We start from the raw sequence: 15143 nt of genomic DNA on the forward strand, positions 1-15143 counted from the left end.
TTCAGCACTATAAAAACTCTTAATTTTATTCATCAGCACTGTAAGCACTCAGGGCCCAGCTGTGGTCAGCCATGGGGTTACTCCCAGTTTTGGAAGAGATTCCTACCCTGCCATTCTGACAGTGACACTGGTCTCCCTTGTCTCAGACCACAGCCATGGATTATTCCCATTTTCCAAGCCTGCTTTCTAGCCCAGGACTTTGCGCCCTCATAGGCAGTTCTTACAAAACCAAAGCTCTGCCTCCTACTTTTAAAGTCTGGAAAGAAAAAAAAAAAAAAAAAAGCTAAAAAAAACCCAACCCAAACCAGTAGCAACACATGGAAATGGGCTCCAGTTAAACCAGAAAAGCAGCCTAGATTTTTATAGTGGAATGTCGAAGATGTTCGAACCAGAAAATGCTGAATCCTGCCCAAAAGTGTCAGAAAATAATGTTTTCAGGCCTCATCACTCATTTCTGAGGGCTGAAGTTTTCCACTGCCCCAGGATTTCTCACACAGTTGACTGTACCCCAGTGCAGCACAGCTCTGAGTTCTTCTTGGCAGCCTGAGTGCCACCAGCAAGTACCTAGAGCCGGGCAAAGATAGAAACATTCAGCAACCAGAAAGAGTCATTTGGAATAAATCAAAGTTGGTTTCACCTTCCTAACGCACCACAGGCCTGACAAAAGCGGTGTGAGCCGAAAGCATCAGTGAACTGCCCCCTTTCTGAGGCTCCCAGCTTTCATCTCGCTCGGGTGTTTCATCTGTCACGTCTGGAGCTCCCTGGATCTCGAGGTGGCCTCTGCCTGCCTGCACAGCGTGGTGCAAACCACCAGGGAGAAGTGGGAACACAGAAAATCCACCCTGGCCCTGCGTGTTGGGGCTCCTGAGAGAATGGGAGTGACTGGAAGCAGCGCAGGCAGCTCCAGTCTCAGCAAACCCGGCCTGCCTGGGGGAATGACTCATTTCAGGAGCCTGTGCTCTCTCCCAGTCGTTAAGGAAGGAGTTAATCCCTGCAGCTTTGGCCACAAAGTGGATGTGTAAGGCCTGGAGTCCCATGGGCTCGATTGCATAAGAAACCATGTATTGTGGCATTTAGTTGATCATGCACTACTTCTTCTGGTCACATGGAGGCTTGATTTCCCCTTGCATCAGCTACTACAGACTTTTTACATTTCTTATACTGGTGTCTGTTCAGTTCACCGGGGTCACCCCTTCGCCCCACGGCAGAGCCCGTGCTGCTCACCCAGCCCTGACCCACGGGATCTCACCCCATTTTTTGTAGGATCCTATCAGAGGAACCGGGCGCTTGTAATTTCTCTCATTTGTGTCTGTGCGTAACAGGTGTCATTTTCAGTGTAGTACAGACAAATCCCAAAATAGCTCAGGCTCTTCAGACGCTGCGAGGAGAAAAAACCGCGGTTACTTCAGCTTTGGTTGTAGTGAAAAACCCAACGCTCGCAGCCGGCTCTGAAGTCGGAATTAAAATGGCAGACGGAGGAGCGGAGCAGGGATCTCTCTGCATTCCGTGTTTCCTGATGGACTGCTCCTCGCTGCTCTGTGTGTGCACATCAACTCCCTCACAGTGCTGCCTCTCCATCAGCTTCCCTGACTCCCAGGAGCTGCACCTACCGCGGATCCTCCTCCACACTTCCCGGTGCTGGCAGAGCTCTGCTTCCTCTGCCGGGTGCCGGGGCTGGCCGGAGGCACCGGAGTTATTCGAGGGATCTGGGGGGCAGAGGCGAGGAGAGAGCGTGCAGCTGCAGAAGTCTCCTTGCCTGGGGATGATGCCTGCTGTGCTGAAACGCAGAGCTGCCTGTGGACTGTCTTTGTCAGGGATTATTGGATTCTGGTGACTCCAGGAGCGCAGTTATTAGTTCCCCTGCCTACGCCGAGCGTTTGGAATCTGTGTGTGTGATAACACTTATTAATGCTGTTCAGATTAAGAAGATCCTATGGCTTTCCAGCACTTTCAGCACCTTATCTCACGCCATGCACCTGCCCAGCAGCTAAACCATGCTCAGATCAGTGTCTTGTGGCCAGCAGAGCAGGGGCTTGTGGGGCCAGCAGTAGCCTCATGCCCAGAAGTCCTGCATTTGTTCACAGCAGCAGCTCCTCTTAAGCTGCCTTGTGCTTCAGGGGATCTGCCTGCTGAGGATTTGCAGGACGTGGGCCTAAAATATTTTATTTCAGGAAGTCAAGCAGTGGTTCCTGTCACCGAAACAGTTAATCAGAAAGCACCAACTCTCTACTGCAACGTGTGTGTGCGTGCACATGTTTTTGTTTTTTAGAGCCAGCAAGATTTGCTTTGGTTTTTTTAAAGCAGAAAACACCAAAAAAGTTGGCTGTGGTTTCAGCTGCTATCGCTCGAGATTTGTACTGCTGACTACCAATCCTAAAAGAGTTAACCTGGTAAGTATGACTCAGAAGCAGAGAAGGAGATGCGAGGCTGAGAGCCGGGGAGGAAGCGCAGAAACAGAGGTGAGGAACAGAATAATTGCCAAAAAAAGGTGCAGAGTCCAGGAGCGACGTTCCCTCCGGTCTGCCTGGCCCTGGCACCGCTGGCACGGGCTCCCTGGAAAGCTGCAGTTCCGCTCTTATAACACAAGGAGCAGGCTGGAGAATTTAGAGCTGCGTCACAGAGCTCAGCGAGAGAGTGAGAGAGCAAGCTCCGTCGATAGGTCTACCAGCAACAGCCCTGCTGCAGCAAGAGGGGAGAGAGGCAGCAAGAGAGGCAGAGAGGGCTCCAGAAGAGAAGTGGCACCAACACCACGGACTGGGCTCCTGCCACCATCCACTGCCATTTGCACCTCGTACTCGGGCTCGCTTGGCGTAGGAGGCTTCGCCCATTGACGATGCTGGAGACCCGGCGCGCTTAATCCCACGGGGAAGGAGAGTGGGCAGACACCAAAAGGGTTAACGGGAAGGAAATTTCTGGAACCTTCTCTTCTGCGGCGCTCCAGAGCGAGCGGAGGGCTGAGGACTGCGCAGATGGTGCACGGGCACGGCTCCTCGGTCCGGTTCGTCTCCCTCACGTACGTACCCTTTGATCAGGATGGGGCTGGAGCTGCGGCTACGTATTTGGATTATTTGCAGGGCGCCCCTTTCCCCCGGCGTCCCTAAGTTCGGATCCCAAAGTGCCTTTATTATTATTTTGGCTGGGTAGGATTGCTCTGTTCTGCGTCAGAGCTGCTTTCTCAATGGAGCGACGGCACAGGTTGTACTAATGTCACTCCTGCCGGCATTGCTGTACTGCAGAGGAGGGTAGTAGTCGTGGGGGAGAGATGACAACTTTGCAAAGACTGCCGTTTCCCCGGTTTGTCTGGGCTTTTCATCCCCCCCCGTGTCCCTGGAGGCTGGCACGGCAGCGAGGGGTTGGTGCAGGGGTTAACAGGCGCCCTGCGATTCGGAGCTCGGAGGTTTGTCACTGCGTAGTTCGCAAAGTGGCAAACGGTGACGCAGTGATCATTGCAGGGCACGTCGTCCAGTTTTTAAAAGCACTGGGGACAGGTAGACGAGTGCCTTCCAGACGCTTCCACACCAGCTGAAAGGGGTTAAAGATGAGTCGAGCCGGGAAGCCAGCATTTAGGGATTAAATGTCATCATTTTGGCGTTGGAAAGTTGTTTACCTTGCTCTCTCGGTGTCTCCATGCTGGCAGGCGGCCAGCTCACATGTGATAGTCTTCCCTGGACTGCTGCATCATTAACGAGAGCCAGCGCCGGCTCCCATTGGCCGGGGAGGGCGCAGCGCCGGGGCCGCGCCGCCATTGGGCGCGCCGGGGATGGCAGGTGGAGCGCCCGAGCCCATTGGCCGTGCGCGGGCGTCAGCGGCGCGGCGAGCAGCGGGGCTGCCCTGCCCTGTGCCCCTGCCCCTGCCCGGTGCCCTGCTTCCTATTCCCTGCCTGCCTATTCCCTGCCTGCCCACTGCCCGTGGGTGTCAGCGGCGCGGCGAGCAGCGGGGCTGCCCTGCCCTGTGCCCCTGCCCCTGCCCGGTGCCCTGCTTCCTATTCCCTGCCTGCCTATTCCCTGCCTGCCCACTGCCCGTGGGCGTCAGCGGCGCGGCGAGCAGCGGGGCTGCCCTGCCCTGTGCCCCTGCCCCTGCCCCTGCCCCTGCCCTGCTTCCTATTCCCTGCCTGCCTATTCCCTGCCTGCTCACCCTGCCCGTGGGTGTCAGCGGCGCGGCGAGCAGCGGGGCTGCCCTGCCCTGTGCCCTGTGCCCCTGCCCTGTGCCCCTGCCCCTGCCCTGTGCCCCTGCCCCTGCCCTGCTTCCTATTCCCTGCCTGCCCACTGCCCGCTCCCTATTCCCTGCCTGCTCACCCTGCCCGTGGGTGTCAGCGGCGCGGCGAGCAGCGGGGCTGCCCTGCCCTGTGCCCCTGCCCCTGCCCCTGCCCGCTGCCCTGCTTCCTATTCCCTGCCTGCCTATTCCCTGCCTGCCCGCTGCCCTGCTTCCTATTCCTTGCCTGCCCGCTGCCCTGCTTCCTATTCCCTGCCTGCTCACTGCCCGTTCCCTATTCCCTGCCTGCCCGCTGCCCGCTTCCTATTCCCTGCCTGCTCACTGCCCGTTCCCTATTCCCTGCCTGCCCACTGCCCGCTCCCTATTCCCTGCCTGCTCGCTGCCCTGCTTCCTATTCCCTGCTCACCCTGCCCTGCTCCCTATTCCCTGCCTGCCCACTGCCCTGCTCCCTATTCCCTGCCTGCCTGCTGCCCGCTCCCTATTCCCTGCCTGCCCGCTGCCCGCTCCCTATTCCCTGCCTGCTCACCCTGCCCGTGGGTGTCAGCGGAGCGGGCGAGGAGTGGGGCTGCTTCTGCCCTCTGCCCCTGCCCTCTGCCACTGCCCTGCTCCCTATTCCCTGCCTGCCCACTGCCCTGCTTCCTGTTCCCTGCCCGCGGGTGTCAGTGGCGTGGGCAAGCGAGCGGGGCTGCCTCTGCCCTCTGCCACTGCCCGCTCCCTGCTTCTGTTCCCTGCCTGCTCCCTGCCCATGGGCGTCAGCAGAGCGGCCAGAACTGCCCACTGCCCTCTGCCCACCGCTCACTCCCTGCTTCTGCTCCCTGCCTGCTCCCTGCCGTGCTCCCGGTCCGCAGGTGTCAGCAGAGCAGCCATGCAAGCAGGGCTGTGCTCTGCCCACTGCCCACTGCCCGCTCCCTATTCCCTGCCTGCTCCCTGCAAGCCGCGCAACCAGGGCTGTGCTCTGCCCACTGCTCACTGACTCTGCCCACTGCTCGTGTCAGAGGAGGGGCCCTGAGAGCGCCGGGCTCCTGCCCTCTGCCCACTGCCTAATGCCCTGCTCCCTGTTCCCCATTCCCTGCCTGCTCCCTGCCCACGGCCGTCAGCAGAGTGGCCGTGTGAGCGCTGGGCTGCCCTCTGCAACCGCAACGTTGATCCCAGTACTCTGAGCACCAGCAGCTGCCCCTGTCCTATTTCCCTGCCTGCTCCTTGTCTGTTGCCTGTCTGTTCCTCCTGCTCCCTGCCCTCCTCTGCCTGCTCCCAGCTCCCTGCCCACCACGACCTGCCCGCTGCTCGCTCTGCGCCCACCTCTGATCCTGGGATGCCAGGTGTCCCTCGGGCAGCAGGCAGGACAGGAGCTGGTCACTGCTGGGTGTGCTGGGTGCAGCCCTTCACCCATGGGTGCTCCCAGGAGGTCTCGTTTCGCCGTCCAGTCACGACAATGATGTGTCAGAGCTGCAGCCCACGGTGCAGGGGAAAGTACTGGGGTTCAGGACTTTTCTCCTCGCTTCCTTCTCCCTTGTGAGGTGCTGGAGTGTTGGCAGCACTGTGAACTGCTTGGGGCAGGGATTGCACCTGGAAATTATGTTGTGGGAATAGTTAAAGAAATGAAAACGACTCTTGCCCAAAGTCAGCTTTTGTTTGCACAAGTGTGTGTTTGCTACAGGCTCGGTTACATCACAGAGAGACGGAGAATGCCCTCAGTGATGGCTATGTAAAGGTTTGCAAATGAGTAAAAGCGTTAGAAAGCAAGGACGGAAGGATTGGGAACTGGTTAAGGATGAACGGGAGACTGAGGGCAGAGAGCAGCTTCAGAGAGAGGATAAGGAAGTGAAGGGGAGAACACCTTTCCCTCTTAACCATTTACTATACTATTTTTTCACCTTTCTTCTTAAAGCGCCCAGCAATGAAGATGGCAGCTCTGCCTGGAAGTGCTGAGGACACAGCCAGCCTAGAGCTTGGTCCTTCTGGCCGAGGAAGTCTCCCGATTATGCAGTGGAGTGGTAACTTTGCTTTCTCATACAACAGGGACCATTATTCCATAGCCTTTCACCATTCTGAGGCTTACCCAAGTTTCAGGATGTGCTAGCAGGAGTGTTTAATCTCTGTTACTCACTGGCTGACATCTCCAGTGTCAGGGTTGGTTGTTTAGCAACAACCGCTGGGCTCAGGCACCGCGCGGCCGCCGTCCCCATCGCCTGGGCTGCAGCCTGGCCTCTGCAGGGTGCTCTGGGAGACAGGGAGAGAGGGAAGGGCTGGATTTACACCCCGAACGGAATTTCGGAGGTTTGGTCGCGAAGGCCGCAAGCGCTGCGGATTTTTCGCGACGCCGTCCTTTGCGCAGGGCCGCCATTTCCAACGGCAGTGCGCTGCAGGGACGGGGAGGGAAGAACCCAACAGACTGTACGTGCCACTCCCCACTTTCTTTCCCTCCTTCCCATCTCCATCTTTCCTCCTTCCCTGCCAGATTCCATAGGGAATTTCAGCCTCTTACTGCAGTCATCACAACCCCTCCTGACTCACTGAGCCTTCGCTGGCTGTAGCTGGCTCCCTCGGAGCATCCTTGCCTCCCGCAGCGCCAGATCCGCAGAGCAGGGGAACAACAGGAACAGCAGTGACAACGGTGGTCCCTGCAGCCAGACAGACAGGCATAAATACACAGACACACACGCGAGAACAGTCCCAGGCAGCTGTGGAGGGGGTTCTGTACGGCCAGGAGCTGGACTAAGGCACGATGCTGGGTTGTGTGGATGATGGGTGGGTTGAGCCTGTTTTTCCGAGTGTTGGTTGCATGGACAACTCTTCGTGGTTTTCCCCATCACGGTTGTGGGGTGGAGAAGCCCTGACTTCATAAAGCTAGTGCTGTTTCATGGCTTTCAAGGAGGTACCACTGGCTGCTGAGTGTGTTCAGCGCAGGGATGTATTTGGTTTAATTCCTTTTGCCACCATGTTTTGGCCACAGCGATGGTTTAACTGTGCCTAAACGCAGGGAGGGGAAGGAGACGGATAAAAGAGGAGTTATTTCAATGTTAAACTCCAGCTGTAAATCTCATTACCCGGGAATTGAGGTTACTGTCAGCAGGTAAATCTGTGGGACTGGCAGGAAACAAGGCTAAGAAGGGGACATGGCATATTTCTGTAGGACAGCAGTGATTGTGTGCACAGGGGTGGCACTGTCACCGTGAGCTCTACCTGGGTAACTGTTCCGTGATCGTTTTCTGCACAGTGCCGCAAAAGGACTGGGGAAAGCTGTGATTTCTCCCTCCCTCTGACACTTGTGTGTGTGACACTGTAGGAGCTGATTCATTTTCCTGTATCTGGGTTTCCCTGCTCTGGGGAGTGGGGTTTGCTCTGCCTCGGCCTTGGTGCAGCATCGTGACGCAGCGTTCGGTACCACGCCGACAGAACACACGCAATTTTCTTGGGCGTTCTGACCGCTCGGGGACCGCAGGATTCGGGGAAGGAAGGGCAGGATTTCACATGCCCGTGACAGAAATTTAAAAGCATTACCTCTTCTTGTCTGCTAGCGAAGGAAGGCTCTGTGAGGGACGAGGCAGCCATGATCTCCTCCTGCTCTTGTTTTGCCGATGGTCATGTTACATCTGTGACGCAGACGAATTTTGCTGTTGGTTCCTGTCGGTGCTTTAGGGAGTGGAGCTGATGGGGGCAGAAGCTTGAATGTGGTTAGAAACATTAATTTCATACTGATGTTAGAGTTTGAACCACACCCGAAGGGTCAGGGCTATCAGATCCACCTAGTGACCCCCCAAATGGTGAAGGAATTCAGATGAGCCCCAGCACCCCTGGCCATTTTGCTGCTCGCAGAGCAGGCTCGGAGCCTGCAGCTCTGCTGCTGCTGCTGTTCATTTCCATGTTATACAAATACAGCATTGGGCTCTGTGTCAGGAGCTTTCTGATGCTGTGAGAAGCTTAAAGTCTACAAGCAAATGTTTTTCTTTTCTTATTTGGGAACATTCATTAAAACATCTAAATGCCAAGTGTTCTACCCTCTCTTCTCTGACAAATCTCTCCCAGACCTATCGAGAAAATTCAGTGCTGCTGCGTAGGATTTTTAAAACTTTATCCTGGTGTTTTTTTACAGTTTAATATGGGTATGGCCGGGGGGGAGAGTAAGATTTAATTTGGTTAAATATCTGTAATGCTGATGTTAATGGACAAGGATGTAGGCAAGAGTTGTCCATGTCCTCTTTATATCAGTATATAGACAGTCCCAAGCCCAGGCTGTGAGGAAAAAAGGGAATACTCTATCCCATTCCTACCCACCCAAACAATTTCGGTGCAAAGGCAGCAGTAGAAAAGGCCAAGCTGGAATGTCACAAAATGGTTCCACCAGCGCTCAGAGATGCCAGTGCCGTTTATCCTGGCACGGCTCCGAGAGCGGCACCGTGAGCCGCCTGCTGCAAGGTCATTCCCCTGACTCATGGTCAGCAACCAGTTGGTTCAGGAACTCCCAATCTACTTCTCTTGCAACTGTGCCCATGCCCGAACCTGGAGGGGAGGCTTGAAAATTAACATTACTGCAGCAGTGGGGGCACTGAGCCCAAAACTGTAGCTCCAAAAAAAATCCCGTGTCTCTGAAAGATTTTAAAATCCGTATCTGTAATTTGTTTCTTGCTAGCTCCAAAAACTTTCCACTAGTTCCCTCATCCCCTTTTCCCCCAAAACTTCCTCTGGACTGCAGGGAACCAGGAGTGACACGTATTTAAGGGCTCACACTCTGTTCTAGGAAGAAAATCTCTTGTGTACATTTGCATTTCTGTGGCTATCAGGTGGACTGTGCAGGCTCCCCAGAGCCTGTCAAGCCAGGGGTGTCTCTCAGGTGCTTTCAGTGTCAGATACCTCAGCTCAGGAGCTGTCTTGTCCCCTCCCAGGTTTCCTCATTTTTCCCTGGTCTTCCTATTTGCCCATCTCACTCGTATTTTCAGTTGTCTCAGGACAACACCAGCCATGGATATGCTCAGGGCTGGCTCTGGTTTCCTCAGCCTCCCAGGCAGCAGAGGAGTGGTTAATGCCCCTGAGCAAAAGAACTTATTTAGTGCCCAAAGTTCAACTTGGGGGCAGGTTCTGTGGACAGAGAGGGACAGGGGGAGCAGGGCAGGCCAAGCAGGGCCACGAGCAGACCCCTCCTGCTCCCAGAGCTGCCAGCCCAGCTCGCCGAGCCCCCAGCCCGACCCTGCTCACGATGAGCCTTCGCCTCCCCCATGGTTATTCCCTGGTTTCCAAAGGGACAGAACCTGGCTGCCAATCCCGATGCCAGTGACGGCTCCTCGCCTACAGGGAGGCAGATGTGATGGCTCGTCTGCTAAAAACTGAGCCAACACACTGTGATTCAGCCCTCCAGCTTTCCAAGGAAGAGCTATTTCTGAGAGAAGCTCATCTCTTCAGCTCCCCCCACAAACACTCACGGCACTCAGGAGTCCAACAAGAGCCACTGCTGCGTTTGGGTATCCAGCTCAGATGTTTCTTAAACACTGACAATGGCTCTTGGACACACGGTGATATTTCTGGGAGATGGAAACCCTGGGAACAGGGACAGACCAGCAGCTCCTGTGCCTGGGGGAGTCAGCCAGGAGTGTTTGGTCAGTGCTTTTCTCCAGCTGTTTTGCCAGGTCCTTGTACTGCAGGTAGTGTTAAACTAAAGGCTTGTTTTCAGATGTCTGGTTTAAAGGCAGGTTATACTTCAGTGAACATCTGGCTGGGTTTGTTTCCCTATGCTCCTCCCTGGCACAGGACATTCTTTTGTCTCTAGAACGACACAAAGGAAAAATATGGCTCCCCTTGCCATTACCTGGAGGAGCTGGAGCGGTGGTGTTGGGGGAACACCATGTTCCTGAACTGACTGTACAAATCACAACAATCATCTCCCTGTGAGAGCTTTCAAGCCCTGCAATCAGTACTTTACATTCTAAAGTGATGCTTAGGTACAGGAGTTAGGAATAGAAAATGGCCTTTCTGGTTGCAGCTGCTTAGGTGGATCATTTGTTTGAGCGGAGTGAGTTTTGCAATGTGCTGCTCACTCAGGCTGTGTAGGGCTAAATCTGATGAGTTTTCTTTCCAGGGGAGTTGCCCTCCCCTGATCTCTAGCCATGCAAGTGCAGTGCTCTTCTTGAGTTTGCCCAGTTTCTCCTCACCGTTCCCTGTGAAATCTGGAATCCCCCACAGGATCCAGGGGTTCAGCAGTTCCTGTGCCCTCCAAACAGGTGCAGGGTTCACCCAGGAACCCTCCTGAGAGCAAAGCTGGGGGAGAACTGGATGACTCCAGGCAAGTCAAAGCAATTCCAGATGAGCAGAGGGGATCACAAGCTGGGGAATTACAGCACTAATATCTAAGCACACCTCTAATGGTCACCATGCTAAAACAGACACTGCAGCGTGCTCTGACAGATTCCCCTTGACAGGAATTGAAATCAGTGACTCAAACCAAGCAGGCCTGACAGTCCCATTGCTCACAGTCAAAAGGGACACAAAGCTCCACAGGCTTTTACCCCCATCCTGTCCCAGTGTTCAGCCTGCCTTGGGTTTTGGGGGGTTTCAGACACAGCGTCTGGCTTTTAACTCCATTTGTACTGCAGATGTAAGGCTGCAAGAGAAGGACTGAAGGAATAGGCTACGTTCAATTCAGGATTGTAATGTGGAGTTTTTACTGTGGTCTTAATAAAGGAAAAAATATCTCCCTTATGCTTTAAACTCGTGAAGGAAGTACCTGCTTTTGGTGCCCATAACAGCAGTGGCCTCCAGAGCCATCTGTAGGCACAAATATCAATTTTCCTAAGCAGTGCAGCCCCCGCTCTGCCTCCCCTCGGGCCAGGCCGTGCTCTGACACACCAAGTGTTCCACACGGGACTGGCTCCCAGTGCAAGTCAGAGCACATTTGTCCACAGCTGACCCACGCAGCACCAGACCTGCACAACAAAGAGATGCAGTTACAGGCTCCCCACGCCGAGGAGGCTTTTTTTGAAACCTTAGAAGTTCACTCACTTCCATTCCCCTTACAGGTCACCACTTGTACTGTCACACCCCTTGTCCTGCACCTGGCCTTGGGCTGATTCATTCCTTCCCTGGGAGGATGATGCATCAAGCTCAGATTCTCAGCATGTAAAACAGGGATTATTTTCTCCAGGGGAGACCAGAGCCTGGTGAACCACGAGTTTCACCCCGTGATGTGAAAATGGAGGAAAAAATTTATGATGCACACTGAGATCTGCTTTGCTTTCTGTAAAAGCCCCGGATCTGCCTTTCTACAGAAGGTGCAGCTTGTGCAAAATCAGGTCTGTGACATCCAGGCTTGCCTTGTTCCTGCAGACTGAAGGTCTCAGGGTAGAGAGGAAGTTCCCTTTCACAGGGAAGGCAGGGATTCCCTTTTTGTCTTTGTCTCCTATGGGATGTGTAAAGCAGTGTGAAGTCCATGAAAGGCTTTGAGTTGTTCCTCTGAAAGAAGCTACAGAACAGCACTGCCACAAAAAAATCCAAGAAGGAGGAAAACCACAGAATGATATTGTACTTTCCCTGCTATTATTTACTGGAAAGCCCAGACCACTGTGACAAAGGCAAGCACAGGTGCCGGTATTTGCTGCTCTCCACACAGCAAAAGTTTGAGACCAGCACTGCTTTATTTTCTTCCCTGTGAGGGTGGGGAGGGGCTGGGATGGAAATCCCAGAGAAGCTGTGGCTGCCCCACCCCTGGGAGTGTCCAAGGCCAGGTTGGAGCAGCCTGGGACAGTGGAAGGTGTCCCTGCCCATGGCAGGTGTGCCACTGGACGAGCTTTAAGGTCCCTTCCAACCCAAAGCATCCCGTGCTCCTGTTTTCCTGCCCATGTGCACATTCCCAGCAGGGAGCTGTGGATCACAGCATCCCGAACTGCTCCTTTCTCTTGCCCAGACACACTGGGAGCCTTGGAAAGGAAAGCACAGACAGATGTACCCTTCCCAAATGTGCACCTGCACCTTGCCAAGAAGGGCTGACACCTTCTGGGGAGCTTGTGAAGGCAACAGGACAAACTCCAGGTAGCCTGGAGGAGGGGCAGCAGCATCTTAATTATGCTGAAGTGAAACTTGGTTTTATCAAAACTATAAATAATAAATGAGCCATTGGTCTTCATCTGCTGCATGATATTTCTGGAAAGGTTGGTCTCCTTTGCAGGGGGGGAAGATGTACAGAGGTGTTCAGTCCTTCTAAGTCTCATACTTTGACACAAGTTCCCATTTTGAGCAGCACAAAATTAAGTGAATTAATTAATCTAATGAAGATTTCTTTGTAACGCTTACTACTGAGGCAAGGAAAAACCAAAGCAAACCTCACTGTGAGCCTGTTTCTCAGAGATGCTGCTGTGATTCTGTGATCCTGCACCTGCCTCTCCTCAGCAGCAACTCCTGGTGCAGCTTTTCAGGAGTAAATCTCACCTGATAATAGAGGGTGCCTCCTAAATAACTGTGCCACATGGCAGGCACTGGGGAGGGAACCTGCTTTCCACTCGTCTTTCACCCTGTTGCCCCAGATAATGGATTTAGAAACGACAGTAAATATCCAGACACAGGAATCTAGTCCAGTTATTTCCCCTTCCTCCATCCCTCTTTCTTGGAAGGACAAGCTCTTGTCTCTGAGCTTTCCCTCTTCTGCCTGGGAGTGTGCATTAGGATGGAGGCACCGGAGCAGATTTTTGGATGTGGTTACAACAGGAATACACAGAGCTGCCAAAACCCCAAGCATCAATAAGTGGAACTGCTGCCTCCAGTTGTGCTTTGTTCCATTTCACATTGGCCTCTACTCCAGCACAGGTCAGACACTTATCCAAGGGTTGATAGCTCCTGAATTATGCATGTGTGGAGCTCAGAGGCTTCTCAACACCCCCTCTATTCCCTCTGCTCTGAGCTGTGGACACTGCAGGTTAAGTGCTCAGCCCTGCTGCAGTTCCAGGAACCATCAGCCACTCATTTTCACACTCTCCTTCCTCGACAACTTCCACTGAACCATTTACAGTTCAATTTGTGAACGCTCCCTTTTTGTTCTGACCCACACTCAAAAGTGCTTTCAATCCAATTTATTTTCATTCTGCCTGCAGAATTTAAAAGTTGTCTCACAAAAAAATCTGCAAGTCTTTGCTTATTTAAAGCACAGGGACTGCTGGCAGAGGAAGTTCCATCAGGACACTCACATTTCCTTTCCCTGTGACAAAAAGCACCTGATGTGTTCAGTACTCTCTGATCAGTGAGTGACAGAAAGCCAGAACACTCTCTGTCTTGGACAGAATGAGGTTTATAGCCTGGTTTCATCTGCAGTGAAATGGAACAAGTGTTCCTGTACCACACAAACTCCCCACACTCACCCCATCAGCATCGTGCTCTGCACTAGCAAGAAATAAAACCCTGAGCATCACTTGCTGGGAAGAACCTGAGTGCATTCCACCTGGCTAGGGCAGGAAACAACACTCACTGCCAGGCTGGGGGTTTTCCTCACCACATATTCAATTTCTCCTACACCAGCCTCAACCATCCACAAGATGCCACAAAACAAGTGTATCCATAAAGTAGCTAAGCCCAAGGTAACTGTCCTGCTATCTAATAAAATTAAATAAATGAATTTTTCTCTAGGTACAGTGGAGATGAAGGATTTTCTCCCTCAGCCTGCAGCCATGCACAAGATGTGTCTTCCTCTGGAAGCTGGTTTCACATGGTGGCTTAGATTTTCCCACTTTGTATCTAGCACCATTTGAAATCAGTGTTCTAGGAGCAAGAATTACAGCGTGGGAGGAGACCAAGCACCTGCTCACTTCAACAACATCCTCTGCTCCTCAAATCAGCCCCTTTTCCAAAGGTTATTTTTTTGCCAGCCATCCATTTTGTAACATCATCTGATTTCTAGACACTTCTCCAACCACTGTATGCACCCTCCCAAGCCAGGGCCACACCAGCACAGCCTCCTGCTCGTGTACCTCTGCTTAATAAACAATGGATATGAGTTCAAGTTGTCCAGAGTAAAGTGATCCTCAAGTTGCATGAAAACCAACGTGCTATCTCTTGTACCTTGACAGGAAGAGTATGTTTGATACCCAAAAACTAGGATCAACCTTTAATTCACTGCCTCAGAGCAAAAGGATTTCCACCCTCTGCTTGGGGACTCCATCACCACAGGATTCTCATTCCAGAGCTCTGCAAACACAGAAATTCCCCCCGACAATTTGACCTCAGCAGTCAGACACAGAAGTGCCTTCAGCAATCCCAGACTGGCTTGGATTGGAAGGGACCTTAAAGATCATCCTGTTCCAAGCCCCTGCCACGGGCATCACGAAGATGCCACGCAGAACACACAGAACCCACTCCTTTTTCCAGAATCACTTTTCAGCACACACAGAACCCACTCCTTTTTCCAGAATCACTTTTCAGCACACACAGAACCCACTCCCTTTTCCAGAATCACTTTTCAGCACACACAGAACCCACTCCTTTTTCCAGAATCACTTTTCAGCACACACAGAACCCACTCCCTTTTCCAGAATCACTTTTCAGCACACACAGAACCCACTCCTTTTTCCAGAATCACTTTTCAGCACACACAGAACCCACTCCCTTTTCCAGAATCACTTTTCAGCACACACAGAACCCACTCCTTTTTCCAGAATAATTTTCCAGTTTGCTGCTGGTACCTCCTAGCAATATTTCACTTCTCCAGCCCTGCACCCCAACCTAGAATGAAGCTGAACTTTTTTTTTTTTGCCCTCCCTGCTGTCCAGCGTGTTCCCAGACACGGAAAAGCCGATCCCTGTGTGGATGAAGGTTTGATCAGAGCACTGAGTAGTCATCTCTAAAGAATGCATAGCTGTCATCTACAAGAGGATCCTTCTCTGAGCCAGGAAAACGTCTCTTACACAGGCTGACCGATTTCTCTTGGTGTTCAGAGTCTCAGTTTTTGTCTAGCACCATTT

At 53.0% G+C, this 15143-nt stretch overlaps 1 protein-coding gene and 2 long non-coding RNA genes across 7 annotated transcripts in view; 1 reads left to right on the forward strand and 2 right to left on the reverse strand.

The window, feature by feature from the left end:
• Positions 1–3984, reverse strand: LOC137462792 (uncharacterized). The gene is made up of 2 exons (XR_010993778.1): positions 3608–3984; positions 1–3522 (listed from the first exon to the last, which is right to left on the reverse strand). It is a non-coding gene; the product is annotated as an uncharacterized lncRNA (long non-coding RNA).
• LOC137462791 (uncharacterized) lies at positions 2274–14179 on the forward strand. Its single transcript, XR_010993777.1, has 3 exons — positions 2274–3013; positions 6101–6206; positions 13813–14179. It is a non-coding gene; the product is annotated as an uncharacterized lncRNA (long non-coding RNA).
• CD46 (CD46 molecule) overlaps positions 6107–15143 on the reverse strand; it is a 21933-nt gene continuing 12896 nt past the window's right edge. Inside the window, exons 11-13 of one of the 5 annotated variants that reach the window (XR_010993776.1) lie at positions 7714–7805; positions 6727–6833; positions 6129–6432 (exon numbers count right to left, since the gene is read on the reverse strand). Coding sequence is in view for 4 of the 5 variants with exons in the window: in XM_068173529.1 (XP_068029630.1) it covers positions 7795–7860; positions 10928–11126 (265 nt within the window). In the remaining variant the exon portion in view is untranslated. Of the gene's footprint in view, positions 7861–10927; positions 11127–15143 lie in introns of all 5 variants that reach the window. The other 4 variants (XM_068173532.1, XM_068173529.1, XM_068173531.1 and 1 more) reach the window with 4 other exon arrangements.

This window comes from Anomalospiza imberbis, chromosome 26, assembly GCF_031753505.1.
Source record: "Anomalospiza imberbis isolate Cuckoo-Finch-1a 21T00152 chromosome 26, ASM3175350v1, whole genome shotgun sequence".
NCBI classification, from domain to species: domain Eukaryota; kingdom Metazoa; phylum Chordata; class Aves; order Passeriformes; family Viduidae; genus Anomalospiza; species Anomalospiza imberbis.